Raw genomic sequence first — 17,240 nt, forward strand, 5'->3', positions numbered from 1 at the left:
CTGTTTTAATACTCCCAGTGATGTGACGCCAAGGACATAAACACTGGATAGAAGCCAGACAGTGTGTGTGTGTGAGTTTGTGTTTGTGGGAGGGGAGGAGGGGGTTTGAGGAAGAGAGAGAGAGGGGAGGAAGAGAAAGAGAGAGAGAGTGGAGGAAGAGAGAGAGAGTGGAGGAAGAGAGAGTGGAGGAAGAGAGAGAGAGAAAAGAGAAAGAAGGATAGTCATAATGATACCATTGGACTAGAGACAGGGCAGGGAGGATGACCAATGTGTCACAGACACTACACAGCGTAAAGACATTACTAGCATATTAACAACACAGGAAACTATCCATCCGAGTTGCCTCTGTCACGGTGCGTTTGAGCCTGCTTGCAGAGTATGATGTGTTTCTTACCCCCATCATCTCTCTTTCTCTCTCTCTTTTGCTTTCTCCCCCTCTCACACTTTCTTTTCTCTCATTCTCTCTCTTTTCTCCTTTTCCTCTCTCCCTCCCTCGCTCACTCGCTCTGTATCTCTTTACTGTCTCGCTCTCTCTTTTTGTCTCAACAGAGGTTTTTTTTTCTGGACAAGGGCATCCTGAAGTATGCCAAGTGTGGCGCTGACGTGAGTACAAAGGCTCCTGTCTTCTTGTCTCGAAGGAACTGCCAATCAGAGCTAGCTAGGACAAAAGACACGATAGGTGCTGCCACTTCACTAATCTAGAATATCTGGATGATACCTGCTCTGTCATTACAAAAGCCCCCATGCCTGTTCAGTCCAGCCACATCTATTTAAATGTTAATCACAACTATACTGTTTTTTTCGGGTTCCTTGGTTGGCGAGGGGCTTGTATATACTTGGTGATTTTATTGGAGCGGCTGTAAATCAAACATACACACACGTCAAAGTTGTTTGAAGTGAAGTGTTGAAGTGAAGGTTATACAAGTCAGTCTAAGATAGAGGAAACAGTAATCTTTGGGCTGCAGCAGGGTTTACTATCTGTCCGACAGCAACATGGGTGTCGCTGGACTGGAAGTCGCGGGTTGTAAACGTGTTGTCTTCCCCCGAATCTCAGATTCAGAAGGGGAAGCTGCACGGTCGCATTGACGTGGGTCTCTCCGTCATGGCCATTAAGAAGAAAGCCAAGTGCATCGATCTCGACGCGGAGGAGAACATCTATCACCTGAAGGTAAAGAACGCGACCGACAGCAATAAAAGAGCTGACCTTTATGAGTCCTAATTGTCTGTTCTGATTCTGGGGACAGTTTGTCTTTGAAAAGAGTCCTGTGGCTGTGAAAGTAGAACAGAGAAGAAGAAGGATCACACTAACACCAACTGCAGCTTGTTTGGATTTTCCCCTCTATTTGCCTGTCCTTGAGGTGGATACTGACTACAGTCTCCGTCCCCACCCCGCACCCCCCGTCCCCTATAGATCAATTCCCAGGAGGTGTTTGATGAATGGGTGTCTAAGCTGCGCCACCACCGGCTGTATCGTCAGAATGAGATTGCCATGTACCCCCAAGAGAAGGCCTTCTACTACCCCCACTTCCCCCCCCCCGGCTCCCCCAGCAGGGTGGACGGGGCAGCTATGAGAAAGGTACCACACTGCCCTACACCTGAAACAGCCTCTCTCAGACAGATGTAGCGCATTATATTGAAAAACACATTCTGTGAAATGCTGTCCCAGTTATCCCTAATTGTCAGTTTGTGCGTTGTCTTTCTCAGTAACCTGTGTACTACTTCTAAGTGTCCTATGTAGTATATTGAGTGTATGATTATGTACGGTTTCATTTGAGGGTGCTTAACATGTTATGTGTGGTCCAGCGTGCCTCCATAGCCAGACAGGGTTCAGCCCCTGCGTCAGGCTCCTTCCCAGTCAACTGCACCAGTCAGTCCAAGGTCGCCGCCTGGCTCCAGTCCTCCAATGACATGGACAAATGCTCCAAAGGTAAATGATGGTCTTTCAGCAGCTTTACTCATGCAGATCACTCACTCACGCACTCACTGACCCCCTCTAACTTTAATTTTCTTCCTTCCTTTGCACGCGTCTACGATATCTCTGATTCTCTCTCTACCGCTCTCTCTCTCTGTCTCGTTCCCCCTGTCTTTCTATCTCTGTCTTTCTCCCCCCACCTCCATCTATCTCTCCAGACCTGTCATTGTGTGAGTCCTTCCTGCTGGAGCTCAACCACCTGCTGCAGAGTATGGAGGTCCTCCATCGTACATACTCAGCTCCGGCCATCAATGCCCTGCAGGTGAGCATTCTGCAACCCCCACCCCCACACTTCCCCCCAAGACCCTCTGACCCCCCCCCCCCCCCCATCCACTCTTATGCAACCCCTCTGGTTCTATTATGTAAAACAACAGAGTCAAACCCACAGACTACATGAATGTCATTCATGTAGGTTGTGTTTGGACACATACAATCCTCGTTCAAGGTTTCATCTTATAGCTATGATACTGGAAAACTGATTTTAGGTTGTAAATACTCCAGGCACGTTGTCCAGGTAATCTTGGTATTCTTAGAACAAGATGTTTTTATTTTAGTTTGACAGGAATATATTTTTACACCATTTAGGTGGTTTTGTAATATCCTCCTTGGCAGCCCACAGCCAAAGATAGACCTGAATATTTTCTCTGTCAGCCTGCAAGACACATTTTTTCAAGGATCATAATAGAACCATTGTTTGTCTTTTTTCTCTGCGTTCTAAAGGCTTCTACGTATGACAGCCCCAAAAAGGAAAAAAGAGCTCCAAGAAAATGGCGTGTAAAAAACTACAACAAAGATGCCAAATCAACTCTCCAGGTAGAGGAAGTAAAGCATGGAGATGCTTTCCGTCAGCTCACTCCAAACTCGGCACACAATTCCTTCCTTCCGATGTTCCTCCTTTATCTTTCTCGGCTACTCTACTCATTTCCTTGCCTTCCATTTATTTCTATCTCTCCTCTTCTCCTGACGTTTCCCAGGTGCCCAGTTGCATCTCCTCAGGCTCCATCCGCCTGCACGCCTCCAACCCCAACCTCTCCACAGCAGCTCTGGGGAACGAGAAGGCCTACGCAGAACCCCTGGACTCCCCAATTGATGTAGCCAAGCTGCAGGAAGACTTCTGTCGTGTTGCCAGCAATTGTGAGTCATTAAAACGTCACAGCGAGCTGGCCATTTTCATTGGAGTGGGTTTGATCCTGATTGGATGTGACAGTCATGTTTTTGACTGTCTGCCTGGTTTTCCTGGAGAACTCAGCTCCGTCAAAGTTCTCTCTCTCCGAAGTACTGTTTTTATGCCTGTGTGCCCAGTTTGCCTTATTTGCAAGTAAGATTACGAACAGTGTTGTTTTTTAATGAATGGAGCTTACGTTCAAGAAGGTGTGACAGCTGCTAATTACTTGGAGTTTGTCACACGTTCTACTCATTAGAATTGTAGGACGTGGCTTCTTCACCTTTCTACTGGCAGCGTTGCTAAGTGAGAGGTTTTAGGTTCATAAACCTGCAGGGCTGGCAAGCAAGGCCTGTTGTTAAAAGCTCAGTAAATAGATAATTACTCTGAAGGTGTGTCACCAGATCCATCTCTTTCTCTATGCCTGAGGCTAGAATGGCTTTTAGAATGAACCCAATTTATTTTGGTAATTTTGATAATAGTTTTTTTTTTTTTACTCTAATGGCTGAATGGAACAGATAATGGATATCTACTCTTTCATTTAAAACATCGACTCGGATAATATGAAAATAGCTAATCCCCCAGATATGAAACAATGCCACTTTGTCTCTGATTGATTCCATATAATGCATGCAGAACATTCTGGTCCAATCACTATGAGGATTTAAGAGCTCTCCTAGCTGCTGTGAGAATGGATGGGAAAAGGGAAGGATGATTAGCTGTGATGGACCGACAGGAAGCCCAAGGTCATCCCTGGCATACCAACCTCAGTAATAACCTGCTGTGGTACTGTAAGATACTAGGCTTGATAGTCTGGAGAAGGAACTCAAGTTGACGACAATGATCTCTTAGTTTTCTTCCTTTTCGCTTTCTTTCGCTTGCTATCTCATTATCGGTTTCTTTGTCTCTCACTCTCTTTCTTCCTCTCTATTTTACTTTTTGTCTTTGTCTCTTTTTTTGCCTCTCTCACACACTCTATTTTGCCCTCTGTCGACATCTTTCTCTCTGTTTCTCTCCTGATAGTGCACAGCACTATGAAGACAGCTCTTAGCTCTCTTACTGCAGAGAGGGAGAGGTTAAAACAAGTGCTGGACAAAGACACCTGCCCCCCTACCTCCCCACAGATCCTGGGATTGAAAAATGCGCTGACCTCTGTAAGTACCAAGAAAACACTCTCGCACACACGCACACGCACTCACCACCACACACACGTAAACCACCGCTCTGTCCTCAGCTAGCTTTTCTGTTAAAGAAAATAATTGTTGGCCTTTAGTCGCTGTACTCTCCGTCTGACTTGAAAGGGCTCCCTAACACCTTGTCCTCCCACATTCGTTGTCAAATGTGACACACCAGTGCACGACTGCTGACAAACCTCTCTGTGGATTACTGGATCTTGGTGTGTGGGTGGAGTGATGTGTGCCCACCTGAATAAAGAGCAGACAGCCTGCTCTGTCCTCGCTGACTTCCCTCCTCCTACCCAGAGTCGGCTTCCAGTGTGCCTGAAAGACACTTACTTTCATGCTGGTTTGTGCTTCCCACAAGGAACGGTCCTCTGCTAGCATTTTCAAAGGGGGGGGGGGGGGGGGGGGGGCGGGGGGGGGGGTCTGTAGGTAGCCTGGTAATGTTTTACCATATTTATGTACACCCCTCAGATGAGTAGAACCTTTCCTTGTACCAATTATTGTTACGCATAACTGAATTTTATCGCTGTTCACTTTTCATGGTTTTTGAAGTTGTTCACCTTTCACATTAGCAGTGTCTTCTTTTTAGCTGGTTGAGATTCATTTTTTCTGAGGTCATGGGAAAAGTTCATTACATCTCATCAAATCTGTGCCTACTGCTATTTTGAGCTTTCTAAATGATTTTTAACTGTGTTTTAAAAAGTGGATTAAAAAAGTTAGTTTACTTCACAAAGCAGGTGTAAAAAGGGAGTTTGTTTGCATAAAAATGCAGCACTTTGGTGGGCTTATGGTGGGTAGTTGTATGATGAGTTTGTGGGTGGACATCTTTTGTTTGCCTCAAGCAATCCATCTGAACACTGGTTGTTTTTCCAGGCCATTGCCCAGAACTCTGAACTGAGAGAACGTCTGTGCAAGATTCATGCTGAGTCACGCCTCGTAGAGCCCACTGTCCATATGAACCTCTCAGATTCCCTACAGGTGGGTGGAGCAGGACATGCATGATGATAGCACCCTTCCCCATTGTCATCATAATCACCCTCATGGTCATTTTTATCATTGTTGTCGTCCTCCCTTGGAAGGGTGTCGAGAACAGCCCTCCCCTGGTTCTCTTCTCACTGATGATAATATCTCCCACTCGTCACCAAGCACAAAGTGGAAATGTTTGTTGTTTTAACATGTAAAACATCCTTCCGTCAACAGTTAAGTGGAGCAGTTTTCCTCCCAGGGCAGATTTAATTTCCTTCGAGGAATCACTTTCGTTTGGTTCATCAGACGTGCTGATGTGAAAGCACCAACTGATCTGGTTAATCAAGTCCCCGGACATGTCTTGAACACACAGGTTGGGTTTGTTGTCCTGAGGCCTGTCCTCTGAGATAAGCTATTCCCTAATTGAGGCGTCAGATAATCAACGAACACGCAATACGTCCGACCTCTTAGTATCCCACTTTGCCTGTTGACTTTGGTTTCTTTGTGTTTTTTCAGCCAGTTGTGTTTTATTTGTATATTGAGTTGCCAGACGAATGTCTCAAACGGTTGTGTGGGTTGATTCCATATTAGCTCATTATGCAAAGTCTTTAAACCTATGGTATTATTTGTCTCTCTTTTAATCCTCTTTTTATTTAGTTGAATTGCTCTGAACATAAACCTGATTGACATCTCGTCTCCTAGGAACAAGACTCAACGGATGCTTCCCGCCCCCTTGTTCATCAGCTCTCCAATGAGAGCAGAGCATCCATCACAGATTCTGAGTTCTTCGACGCCCAAGAAGTTCTGCTGTCAGCCAGCTCTTCTGAGAATGAGGTCGGTACTCGTTCTGCTTGACTGAAGGGAGGGGGTCAAGGTTACGAGACACGATAGGTTACGAGCGTGCAGCCGCCAGGACACCTAGCTGTCTTCAAATGTCAAGTGTTTAGCCTGCGAGAAGGGGAGCTGGACCTGGCACTGTCAGACACATCTGCCCTTGCGTATGCCTTTGCCTCCAAAGATAGACACCCCCTCTAACCATAGACTTCCACTTCCAGCACACTGACTGTAATAAGAAAAAAGAACATGCTGTTGAACCAAAAGCATGTGGAGGTGTCTCATTAAGTCTGATGCGTGTCTCAGACTAAATGTTCCTCCTTTAGCTCACTGCTCCTCCTCTGCCTCTCTGCCTATTTCCTGGCCGGATCGGGAAGGCGCTCCAGCAGAAGAAATTTGAAAATAAAGTTAATTACTCCCATCTAAAAATACCTCTGTGAGGAGATGTGGTGCTAATGTGTCAGGGGCTCCTGAGGGAATGTTGCGTCCCCGTCCCCAGTCTCCCCAGATCCCCTATGTTGTGACAGGAAGTTGAAAGAGACTTGCCAGCACCCTAGTGCCCGGTGCGTGTAGGTGGGTGGTATTGAAAGGGGTATTTTACCTGTCGGCTGATCTGGTGTAATGACTCTTCATGTTCTTCAGGCCTCGGAGGATGACTCATACATCAGCGACATAAGCGACAACATCTCCATGGACAACTTCAGCAACGAGACAGAAAGCGAGAGACCAAACTTAGGTGCTTTTCTCGCAGCTCAGTTTTATTTCACCACGCAATCTCTCGTAACACATGCGTGGAACGCATGTGACCTCTGACCTTCTCCATCTTGACCTCTGACCTCCTCCGCCCTTTGACCTCTGTCCCGTCAGGCTGTGTGGAGAACGGCGCCTGTGTGAGCCAGCGGCGGTCTCGTCTCCCAGCGCCCAGCCCCGACACCAGCGCCGTCAGCCTGTGGAACATCTTGAAAAACAACATAGGCAAGGACCTTTCCAAGGTGGCCATGCCCGTGCAACTGAACGAGCCTCTTAACACCCTGCAGAGACTGTGTGAGGAGCTGGAGTACAGCGAGCTTCTGGACAAAGCCGCCAGCACACAAGACCCCTTTGAACGCATGGTGAGAAAGGAACGTGTGTGGTAGCATGCGGCAGTGTGTTTGAGAAAACAGTACCCTCATTGATAATACAGACAGGACAACCTAACAAGCACAATAGCAAACTGAGTGAAACGTAACCCTTTTCAGAAAACACACACACTCGGTCATATCAAAAACGGCAAAACACGTGCGGCAAAAGATCTCGCAATAATGGCCAATCCTCCCGAACACTAAAAGCAGAGGGGAGTTTGTCAGTTAAAGAAAGACGTTGGCGTCATGTGTATGATCAATGGCATACATCAGAGAAAACAAGGACGGGCACAGGTGCAGTAAATAAATTGTAAAAGTGATTGAATGGTTTCTCTGCCTCACCACGGTGTATCACCGGCAGGTTAATTGGCCCATCAATCCACAGTTGTGCATTAGTAACACAGACACACATCGCCCACCATCTACGCCGGCCCAGCCCTCGCTTCTGCTCCTTGTTCTCCGCATCCCCCATGTTGATAGTGGTGTGTGGTTTGTTTGTCTTGGCATGGCAGGGGGAGAGCAGCTACCCTGATCTGGTGGTACACTGTTGATCTAATGAGCCACCAGAGCAGCGGTCTCTCTCTTCAGCATGTGGACGTGATATTGAGAGCTCCTTTTTTCCGTGCCAGTGCTGCCTTTCACAAGAACTTCCATCCCAGCATTATGTGGGGCGATCTTCCAGTCTGTTACACTCGAATGGAAGAAACTATAACTTCCTGGAAAAAAAATCGAAACGGAATTTCACCCACGTTGATTGGTTTCTAAGGAGCTTATCAAAAGGGCAGTTTGGCACAAACTCCACTAAGTCCTCTCGACCTCCAATTCGTTTGGAGATAATGTGCTGTGCGGAGCATTTAAATTGCACTTAAAGCTCCAAGAGTTGCTCATGTTCCATTATCCATATCAAACACAATGAGCTGTGACGTGTTTGAACTGTATGCAGGTGTACATTGCCACGTTTGCAGTTTCTGGCTATGCATCCAGCCACCACAGAGCCGGAGGAAAGCCTTTTAACCCAGTGCTGGGAGAGACCTACGAGTGTGACCGGCCAGACAAGGGATTCCGCTTTGTGGCAGAACAGGTACAGATTCCTTGTCTCCGGTATGTAATGATTTGCATGGTTTAACCAACTGACATTTCTCCCACTGTGCTTTCCTCTCTGTGTGTCCTCTCAGGTCAGTCATCACCCACCAATATCAGCGTGCCAAGCTGAATCTAAGAATTTTTTGTTTTGGCAAGGTAGGTGAACGCGTTGCTTCTCTGCTAAATATTGATTGGCCCATTCACAAGCCCCAGGCTACTGCCGGGACCTCTTTAAAGCTTTCATCCTTTTTGTGTGTTTTGTGATTGATGCCTTCAGACATGAGGTGGAAAAACAAGTTCTGGGGCAAGTCAATGGAGATTGTTCCTGTAGGCAACACCTATGTCACTCTCCCTGGGTGAGGCCACAGAGACAAACACATCAAAGCCTCATAAACACACTCACGAATAGACACACACTCAAGCACACCCTCATCCCTGTGTTGTCCTCCTCCAGATTTGGAGATCAGTATGAGTGGAACAAGGTGACCTCCTGCATCCACAACATCTTGAGTGGACAGCGCTGGATCGAGCACTATGGAGAGATCTCCATCAAGAACTCCAGCAGTGATATCTGCCAGTGCAAGATCACATTCGTCAAGGTGAAGAGACCCCCCCCCCCCCCTCACTTTTACATCAGCACGCCCTTTTCTGTGTTGCTGTATACAGAACATTGTCCTCCTGGGGGCTTAGTACAATTAATGTGTACATTAGGACATTGTTGCTTAGGTCTGTCTGTTCTCTGGCAGTAGGCAAAAGCTAAACGTTCTGCTTCTATTAGCCATCCCTTTTATAGGTTGTGTGAGTGTATTTGGTCTCATTCCGTGTAGAGGTCATCTCTATGTTTGGTTGAGAGGGTCTGGTGCTCTTTGCCAAGAATTAGGTAATTGGTTGTCGTGTCTGGAGATTTGAAAGGCCTCCTGATGTGAGGAAGGTTCAAACATCAGAGAGCTCATTACTGAGCCCTCTCTCCAGTGGTTCTCTTTACACGTATCTAACCCTGGCATGTGGGGTTTTTAAGGTATAGGAAGCTCGACAGTGCCCTCTGCTGGTCATTTTAAGACATTGCAATCCATTCAGGAACAAAAAGTTCACCCTATAGACCAAATATTTGTTAGTAAACATTCGGGATGCGCGCGCAACGTGGTTGCAGAAAACCGGGAAAGGATAGCATTTTAAATGGCAAAAGGAACACACGGATAATACTAATAGTTAGATTTAAAAAGACCTAAAAGGTCGAGGAGGACAGCTTACAGGAGAGAAAGCGATTACCCATTGATCTGTCGATTCATAATTTTGATTTGGATCATGAAAGTCTTGAAATTTGAGTGAGAATGTCGCCCGGTACAGACTGCATAGTCGAGCGGCAACCATGTCGCAAAGTTCATAATTTTACAGTTTTAAAGTCTATTTTACATCTAAAAAGTCGAGCAGGGCAGCTTTCAAGAGATATGCGAATTCTGCTTTTAGCCAGCTGGTCCGATTATTTTTCAGATTTGTTTAAACTGGCGATCTGAGTGAGACTGCGTCCCCGTTACACTGTTTTGACGTTGGCCTCAGTCAGACTCGCTCACTGGCAGTGTGCACAATGTTGTATTTCACTCCGTTATACACCAGAAACGTCAGGGAGGACTGCCTAATGTAGATACGAGCCTGATGAAGATAGCCAGCTTCTCGGATTTCTTCAACCGAGCCCGTTTCATTCGTGATTTGCCTGAGAAAGCGACCTCCGTTAGCCGGGCTAGTTTTGCCCGATCACTTGGCTATTTAAGGGTATCGGGGTCCAGTGAGTTTTGTGCATCGACAAGTGAAACGTAAATGTATTCGTCCAAAGGCCAAGAGCCTCAAAAAGTTAATATCAAGCCCTGCAATCCAGTGGCCAGAGATATATGTTGACCTGATCGACACTCCAAGTGTAATAAACCGGGGAGAAGTTCGTCTTTTGCAACCGACACGCGCAGTTTAGCCTGCTTGACAGTTGTGTGACGTAGGGTGACAATTGGTCTATACCCACAGCTTTGCTTTTGATACCTTTTCTTAGAAAGTGAACCCAAGTGTATACCTTTTTGTCTTATTAAACTGTTTAGACAAATAGACAAACTGTTTTTCTGTTCGCAGGCAAAGTACTGGAACTCAAGTGTCAACGAGGTGGAGGGTACCATCACGGACCAGAAGGGGAAGGTCATTCACACCCTGTTTGGGAAGTGGCACGAGGGAGTGTACTGTGGAGACCCGCCCTCTGCCACCTGCATCTGGAGAGCGAGTATGAAAACCCTCACCTTGACCAGACGCACCTGCTATACAAGAACACGACCACAATCCTCCTGACAATCCATTGTGTTTTCCACGTGTGCAGATTCCGTTCCGGCTGAGCATGAGCAGTACTATGGTTTTACCAAGTTTGCTGTGGAGCTGAACGAATTGGACCTTTCGCTGAAACTGCTGCTACCTCCCACCGACACCAGGCTACGACTAGACCAAAGGTCAGAGGTCATGAGGCCTGCAATGCTGAACTGGTGCATCCCCCCCCAGCATCACCAGTGTTTTTGTCCCATCTATTGTCTGTCGGACAGCACAACTTGCCTGTCTGACAGTGAGCTTGGGACTTTGGGGAACAGGTTGTTTGAAATCTTAACGACTGTAATAAGATCCTGGACGTTTTTGTGTGTGTCTGTGGCAGGCTTCTGGAGGAAGGAGATGTTGAGGCTGCAGAGGAACAGAAACAGAGGATCGAGCAGCTGCAAAGAGACAGGAGGAGAGTCCTAGAGGAGAACCACATGACTCATCAACCCAGATTCTTCCGGTAATCAAAATGTGCACACTCTTTCATCATACTTTATATGGCCAGTGGAACTTTCTACTGCGTAGGTTCACATGGAATATATTCCCTACCGTTGTTTTGGGTCATAAATGGACGTTGAGTATATTCTCGTCTCTGTCGGTGATACGTGTCTTTCTGTTGCCTACAGGAAATCCAAAGAGGATACCTGGGTGAGCAACAACACTTACTGGGACCTGAGAAAAGACCCAGGCTTCTGCCATGTGGACTACCCTGTGCTGTGGTGACCTCATACACATCTGGACCCTGTTTCAGCTGTGACCCAGGCTGGCACTGGGGTGCCCTTGTTTCTCTATAGTCCTGCAGTATATGATGAAGGATTAGTCACAACAAAAAACACATTTGGAAGTGTTTTTTTTTTTCTACACAGCAGCAGGAAACAAGCATGTTTACTGCCTTCATCAGCATTTTTCTGATCCAAACGACTCCATCCACTGCTGCATAGTTGTTGCTGGTTTATTTCTGGTGGTGGAAATATTTCTTATTATTTATCCGATGTATTGCCTTACAACAAATAGTGCTTTTATTTATGTTGTGTAGCATTCTTATGCAAGCATATCATCTGAATGTAGACAAAATATGCAAACTGTGCCCTTCTTGTCCGCTGTAGGACTACATTGGAGAAAGTGTACCTTCAACCATTTACTGAGAATCAAGCCTCCAGAGAGCGATTTATTGATACTTGATACTGATTGCAGAGAAAAGAATTCCTCGAAGATAATGTAGCTACTAGTCTACAGTATATTAGCACAGATATTCGATGTAAATAGTCTTGACATTTTCTACCTCTGATATATAGCTTACCATGGTACTTGTTATACCATTGAAAAGGTGTACATGTGAAATATTTATTTAACACCAGTTTGATGCCTTAACGGTGAAACTAATGATATTTTAAACACATTTTCATTTAAATATTTTAATGTTTTACAAATATGTGTATGTTTTGCAAGGATCCCTTAAAATAATGTGTCCTTAAATCTTTATGAAGCTTTATTTTTTGGTTGTTATTTTTTGGTCTAGAAACTAAAGGCCAGACTTTGCTCTTTGTCTGCCTGTACATTGGATTATGTCTATGAAAATTGGAGTATAACATTTGAAACACAAGCATAGTTCACAGGAAATGTTATTATCTACTGTAAGAGGGGCTTCATCTAGCCTTTTGGCATATATTGAGGATATGGTCATGAGCTGTAGGCTAATAAAAAATTACAATTGTGTATGTTTGTCTGTGATTGTATACTAAAGGTTACTTGATGTAACAAATTCATAATATTATGTGGGGTTTTTAGGCCCAATATAAACAATGAAATATTACGCCACAAGGAAGAAGAGAGACACCTCATTTGAATTTTAGCAAATGGGTGTGGAAGGTGAATGATGCATGTGTGCCAAAGATAAGAGAGGTCCGTTAAATGCGAAAAACGGACAATGCATCGTGCTGTTCGGTATTGAATAGGCTATTGAATAGGCTAATGGGAACATTTGATAATTCTGTTTAAAATGAATTAATCTGATACTAACAAAGGCCAGGTTATTAGTCAAATCGGGTCAGTTTACTGAGAATGTGAGTAGCTACTGAGCGTTGAAGTGAGATTGAAGAAGACACCTGGAGGAGGGAATCTCAAGTTCATAATTTTGATTGACGTGCATGTTTCTTCTGCCCGCTCGATTTTCCCAGCTAAACCATAAAATAGGAGGGGCGTCGAGTAGCATGTACAGTTCTTTGTTGACTGAACATGTAGGTTACAGTGCACGCCGTTCTCGGGTCAGTTAGGTAGCCTACACCTTTCAAATCCTTGTTTTTGACTCCAGTTTTTAGAAGGGATCTACTGACGTCCGGCAGGTATTCGCAAGGGCAAAAAGGTTTTACTTTTACTTGACATTTACTTTGCAGATATAAGGGATGCCTCAGCAAGCTAGCTTACAGCCTACGAGTCAAAATTGTCTTGGTGGATTGTTTTTCTTTAACCAGGTGTCGTGACAAAAACGTTTATATATCGCAAATTAATGTTATAGTTAAGCTAGCAAACTCGTGTCCATAATCAGATGATTTATGTCTTTTTTATCACGTCTATGTCGTCCTGCACAGTCTGAAGATGTTTGCCACTGCAACAAAAAACTTTGTGGAAGAGATTGACGATGGCTCCTTGATCCCCGTGTCCAGTCTGAGTGACAGCCTTTCTCCGTTGACCCTGGTTATCAAGCGCAATCGTTTCTTTCCGTGGCAGAAACCCAAATACCGACCCACTGACTTTACCCTGAACGATCTGCTGACCGGAGACAAGCCCATTAGCCCAGGTGAACCCTAGCAGAGATCTTCATTGAGATTGGCAATATTGGTGGGTCGTTCTACGAAAGCGTGCCATTTCCCATACATACTGTTCGATTTTTTAAGTACTGTTTTTAATGTTGTTAAGCCTCTATTTGGATAATGTAGCGTTACATCCTCTCAGAAAAATGTGTGGTGCATCAGTATGTTGGCTAGCACGAAATGACATTGCTGTGTGTTTTTTTCCTCCGCACAGTTGTAGTTGAGACAGTATTATTAAAGTTTCATGGGACTTATGGTGACAGCATATCAGCGAACGTGGAGGCAAACCTGGTCCGTGTCAACTTCAATGTCGAGGGAAAAGACACCTCCAAACTCCAGTCATCATTTGGCACTTTAAAAAAAGAGGAGGTGGATGTGCAACAACTGTTGGTTGACTCCAGAAATAGGTGAGCTGATCCCTGTAGATTTAATGAAGGATCTTTGTACAACCATAAACAACCACAGAGGAAGGACTCAGGTGAACATTAACAAGGGCTCCTAGTAAAAGCTGCAGTGCTATATGACATCTACTGAGTCATGTTTGTTCCCAAAATATTTATTAAATAAGTTCTAAATGATACATATTTTTAATTCTGAAAACGGCTATATTGTCTACACAAGCATATTGAACATGTCATATTCAAGTGTATTACAGTCACATGCTTAATTTGTGTGTACTTGTCAATTATCTGTACTGTGTATGATTATTGCAGGATTTTGGACATGTCCCACTGTCTGATCCAGCAAACCAGGCAGAAACACAAGGAGGTGTTTGGGGTGGTAAAGGAGAGGATAGTGACGACCCAGCCCTGTTCGGTCATAGAGGAGGTTCAGCAGGCGGGTCAGCTAGGCGGCCTTCTCAGCCTCTGTGGTCCCAAGCTCACCAAGGTATGAGGACAGCTCTCAAACCATGTTCATTGACACACAGATGACTCCGATTGGTGAATCAGCGGGAATTAAATTGACCTTGCGGCCGCACAAAAATTAACCCTGTGTGAACTTCTTGTTTTCTCAACCATGCTGCTTGTTAGTTATAGGGATCACTTCCTCTTAATATGACCTACAGCAACCTGGACAAAACAAGCAGTTTATGGACAATGTTTTTGCTTGTCAAACTCCCCTACATTTGTACAATGTGTTGAGTTGAAATATTGGGTGTTGTCGGCAGGTGTGTGTGAAGGAGAACAGCAGCCTACAGAAAGACAGTAATATCACCATGGAGATTCCTCCCCACACTGTCCTGGCTTATGACATCATTGAACTTGTGGTCAAATCAACTGGAAAGTACTGTGAGTATCTGGTTGCAGAGGAACTTTCTCTTTTTTAGCACATTGGGGCATTCCACAGTACAGTAGTACACCAGAGTAAAGGCCTGGCTCTTTGATAGTAGTTTGATAGCCTCTTTATACCAAACATTACAGGATGGGTTTTTTTCTTTCAGACCTGTGTCTTATGTCCGACACTTCCGGGGGCTTTGAAGTGGACGGGCCTGTAAAGAAGAATGTAGTGGCTCTACCATGTGCCAGTGGAGGCACCATAAAGAGCAGCCCCCTTAAGAGAGGTAAACATTTGAGACAACTGTAAGGCTTGCCTGCTCCTGTCCTGAAATGTCAGTTATGGAACACATTTAGTTACGTAAGTGTATTAATTCTAACCCATTACAGCTGTTTAGGTCTAGCGAATGATGTTTTTTGCACAGCATGTTGGTTATCTGTAGGAGCAAAGTCAGGAATGGAGGCCTGTTCTACCCCAGGGTTATAAAGGGTCTGTTTATGTGGGTCATATACAGTATTCTTGGTAAACATCGGAGGTAGATAGCTAGGTTATGAGAGGCATCTTTCTGCAGGGTGTAAAACTGGCAGGGATAACAACAAGGTCAGAGAACACAAGACATAGGGCCGTGCTTTATTCCTGCTCAGAATTTCGAATTTCCTGTGGATGATGGCATCTGTGTCTTCTGTGTTTGAACAGAACTCGATAGTCTGACCGATCACTTCCAACTGCTGGCAGGCCTGGCTAGGGCGAAACGCTCCTCTCTGCTCCAGCTCCTCAGGACCATCATGAAGGATGGTCATGCCGTCAGTTTGCTGGAGAACATAGTGAGTGGGAGCCACCCCTGACTAGCAGAAGATTAAGACTATCTGAGGATTTTAACAAGCATTTTCATATCTAAGGCAATATATTTTATGTCTTGTCTTATCATTCAGTCTATAAACCTTTGTCAATATGCTGTGTTCTGCTTACACTTTTCTTTTCTCTCTCTTTTTTTCTTCCTTCCTTTCTTGTCTCTCCTCCCAGCTGGATCAGATGTGCCTTGGTTTATCCCCAGACCTGGGTGATGTTGAGGATGGCTCCCTGAAGCAGACCTTCCAGGCTGTTCTGGATCTTGTTGGTCAGCCCCAGACAGACCGTTCCCCGTCTCTCCTGAGTGCCACTCACCTGGTTGTTAGTGCCTTGGATGGTTAGTCCTCCCTGCTTCAAACCCAAGTCTACAATCCTGTAGACTGTTGGAACAGTCATGACTTTGAAATCTGTGTTTTTTTATTAAGTATTTTCTAAATTGTTTTCTTTTCTGTGTAACATTGGGGCTTTGGTGAACACTGATATCCAACCTACACCCTCAGACTTTCTCTGACGCTTCCTCATCTTCGAGTGATCAACCTTGACAGTGGCAGAGGGACAAAGAATGGAGAAAACACAAGTTTCCTCTGGAACAAATTGGGGTGTATCTTCTAGCCACAGTCAACGTTGACAATCAAATTACTTTCTGTTCCATATAACAATATCTCTTTTCAGAAATGACAGAAGAGGACATGTCTGTTTTGGGGTCCTGCAGTCCTCCACTCTTACAAGCCCTGGATCTCCTGGTGAGTGTGTCACGTGTGTTGCAACAGCCTCGTTTGGTGAAAGACAGTCAAATCTTGGGATCGTGTTTAGTTTATCACCCAGCTCGGTTCTTGCCATGAATCACAGACGTGGTATTGACAGTTCTGTGCTTGTGCTCCAGGTGCAGCAGAGTGTAGTGGAAGGAGGGGTCTCCTCTCTGAGAGATGCAGGGCTGGCCCCCCTGACTGAGGAGCAGGGCTATGAGAGAGCACAGCGGCTCCTGGCCTCCTCCTGTGTGCTTCTGAAGAGAAAGGGAGACGAGCTGCAAACAGAGATCATTAATCCCCCACGTGGAAGTCCCCCAACTATAGTCCTGTGCATCGCTGTGAGGGCATTGGCCTCTTCAGGCCATGGTATTTGAGAGTGGGTTTGAGTGTTTATGCCAGGGCTGCGCAACCATTTTCCAGAAGAGCCAAGTTCCTGTTTTCATTCCAAACCTAATTCAGCACACTTGATTATAATAACTAGCTGGTTGACAAGCTAAATTGTATCTTTTACAAGTGGGGTTTGAGCCAGGCATTCAAAATGACCACAATAACACATTTTGGGGGTTTTGTGTGGCAGATGTTTCACCTTACCTTATTTTTATTGGGATACTAAAACTGAGCTATTGACCTCTGGTAGACCAAGTTGCTGCTCCATCAGATTCTGGCTTTGACTGACGTATTTCACTACTTTCAGAATGAGAAATCCTTAAAAGAATTGTGTATAAAACATGAGTTCCAAACTTCTTTAAAGGTATAGTATGCTATTCTGGAACGAGAAACGTATTAGTAACATCATTTTTATGAATGTTTTTATTTTAAATCATGCCATTTTTATTGATCAATAAACATATTTGCACGGTATTGGCTGTAAAGGGGCAAATGTCGATTTTTTTGCAAG

At 45.0% G+C, this 17,240-nt stretch overlaps 2 protein-coding genes across 5 annotated transcripts in view; both read left to right on the top strand.

Moving 5' to 3' along the window:
- The window catches only part of osbpl3b (oxysterol binding protein-like 3b), a 30,729-nt gene extending 18,361 nt beyond the window's left edge, over nucleotides 1-12,368 (top strand). For 2 of the 3 annotated variants that reach the window (XM_047039326.1, XM_047039333.1), the window contains 20 exons: nucleotides 550-603; nucleotides 1,055-1,168; nucleotides 1,412-1,576; nucleotides 1,804-1,927; nucleotides 2,131-2,234; nucleotides 2,693-2,785; nucleotides 2,947-3,106; nucleotides 4,158-4,288; nucleotides 5,189-5,293; nucleotides 5,984-6,115; nucleotides 6,758-6,851; nucleotides 6,983-7,227; nucleotides 8,180-8,317; nucleotides 8,412-8,475; nucleotides 8,597-8,675; nucleotides 8,774-8,918; nucleotides 10,435-10,579; nucleotides 10,673-10,799; nucleotides 10,997-11,119; nucleotides 11,286-12,368. In XM_047039326.1, the coding sequence (XP_046895282.1) occupies nucleotides 550-603; nucleotides 1,055-1,168; nucleotides 1,412-1,576; nucleotides 1,804-1,927; nucleotides 2,131-2,234; nucleotides 2,693-2,785; nucleotides 2,947-3,106; nucleotides 4,158-4,288; nucleotides 5,189-5,293; nucleotides 5,984-6,115; nucleotides 6,758-6,851; nucleotides 6,983-7,227; nucleotides 8,180-8,317; nucleotides 8,412-8,475; nucleotides 8,597-8,675; nucleotides 8,774-8,918; nucleotides 10,435-10,579; nucleotides 10,673-10,799; nucleotides 10,997-11,119; nucleotides 11,286-11,382 (2,439 nt within the window). In that variant the 3' untranslated portion in view covers nucleotides 11,383-12,368. The remainder of the gene's footprint in view (nucleotides 1-549; nucleotides 604-1,054; nucleotides 1,169-1,411; nucleotides 1,577-1,803; nucleotides 1,928-2,130; nucleotides 2,235-2,692; nucleotides 2,786-2,946; nucleotides 3,107-4,157; nucleotides 4,289-5,188; nucleotides 5,294-5,983; nucleotides 6,116-6,757; nucleotides 6,852-6,982; nucleotides 7,228-8,179; nucleotides 8,318-8,411; nucleotides 8,476-8,596; nucleotides 8,676-8,773; nucleotides 8,919-10,434; nucleotides 10,580-10,672; nucleotides 10,800-10,996; nucleotides 11,120-11,285) is intronic. The other variant, XM_047039343.1, reaches the window with a different exon arrangement.
- A 212-nt stretch (nucleotides 12,369-12,580) lies between these two features.
- gsdmeb (gasdermin Eb) lies at nucleotides 12,581-17,196 on the top strand. Of its 2 annotated transcripts, none has more exons than XM_047031473.1 (10): nucleotides 12,581-13,021; nucleotides 13,248-13,456; nucleotides 13,684-13,876; nucleotides 14,183-14,357; nucleotides 14,638-14,758; nucleotides 14,911-15,030; nucleotides 15,441-15,568; nucleotides 15,768-15,930; nucleotides 16,266-16,336; nucleotides 16,477-17,196. In XM_047031473.1, exons 2-10 carry the CDS (start codon nucleotides 13,255-13,257, stop codon nucleotides 16,714-16,716), a joined length of 1,413 nt encoding a protein of 470 aa, XP_046887429.1. In that variant the 5' UTR covers nucleotides 12,581-13,021; nucleotides 13,248-13,254; the 3' UTR covers nucleotides 16,717-17,196. The 2 variants fall into 2 exon arrangements, with proteins under 2 accessions (XP_046887429.1, XP_046887439.1); XM_047031483.1 differs by lacking the exon at nucleotides 12,581-13,021 and adding an exon at nucleotides 13,029-13,130.
- Nucleotides 17,197-17,240: the final 44 nt, after the last annotated feature.

The sequence above is a fragment of the Hypomesus transpacificus genome, chromosome 2 (genome assembly GCF_021917145.1).
Source record: "Hypomesus transpacificus isolate Combined female chromosome 2, fHypTra1, whole genome shotgun sequence".
NCBI classification, from domain to species: domain Eukaryota; kingdom Metazoa; phylum Chordata; class Actinopteri; order Osmeriformes; family Osmeridae; genus Hypomesus; species Hypomesus transpacificus.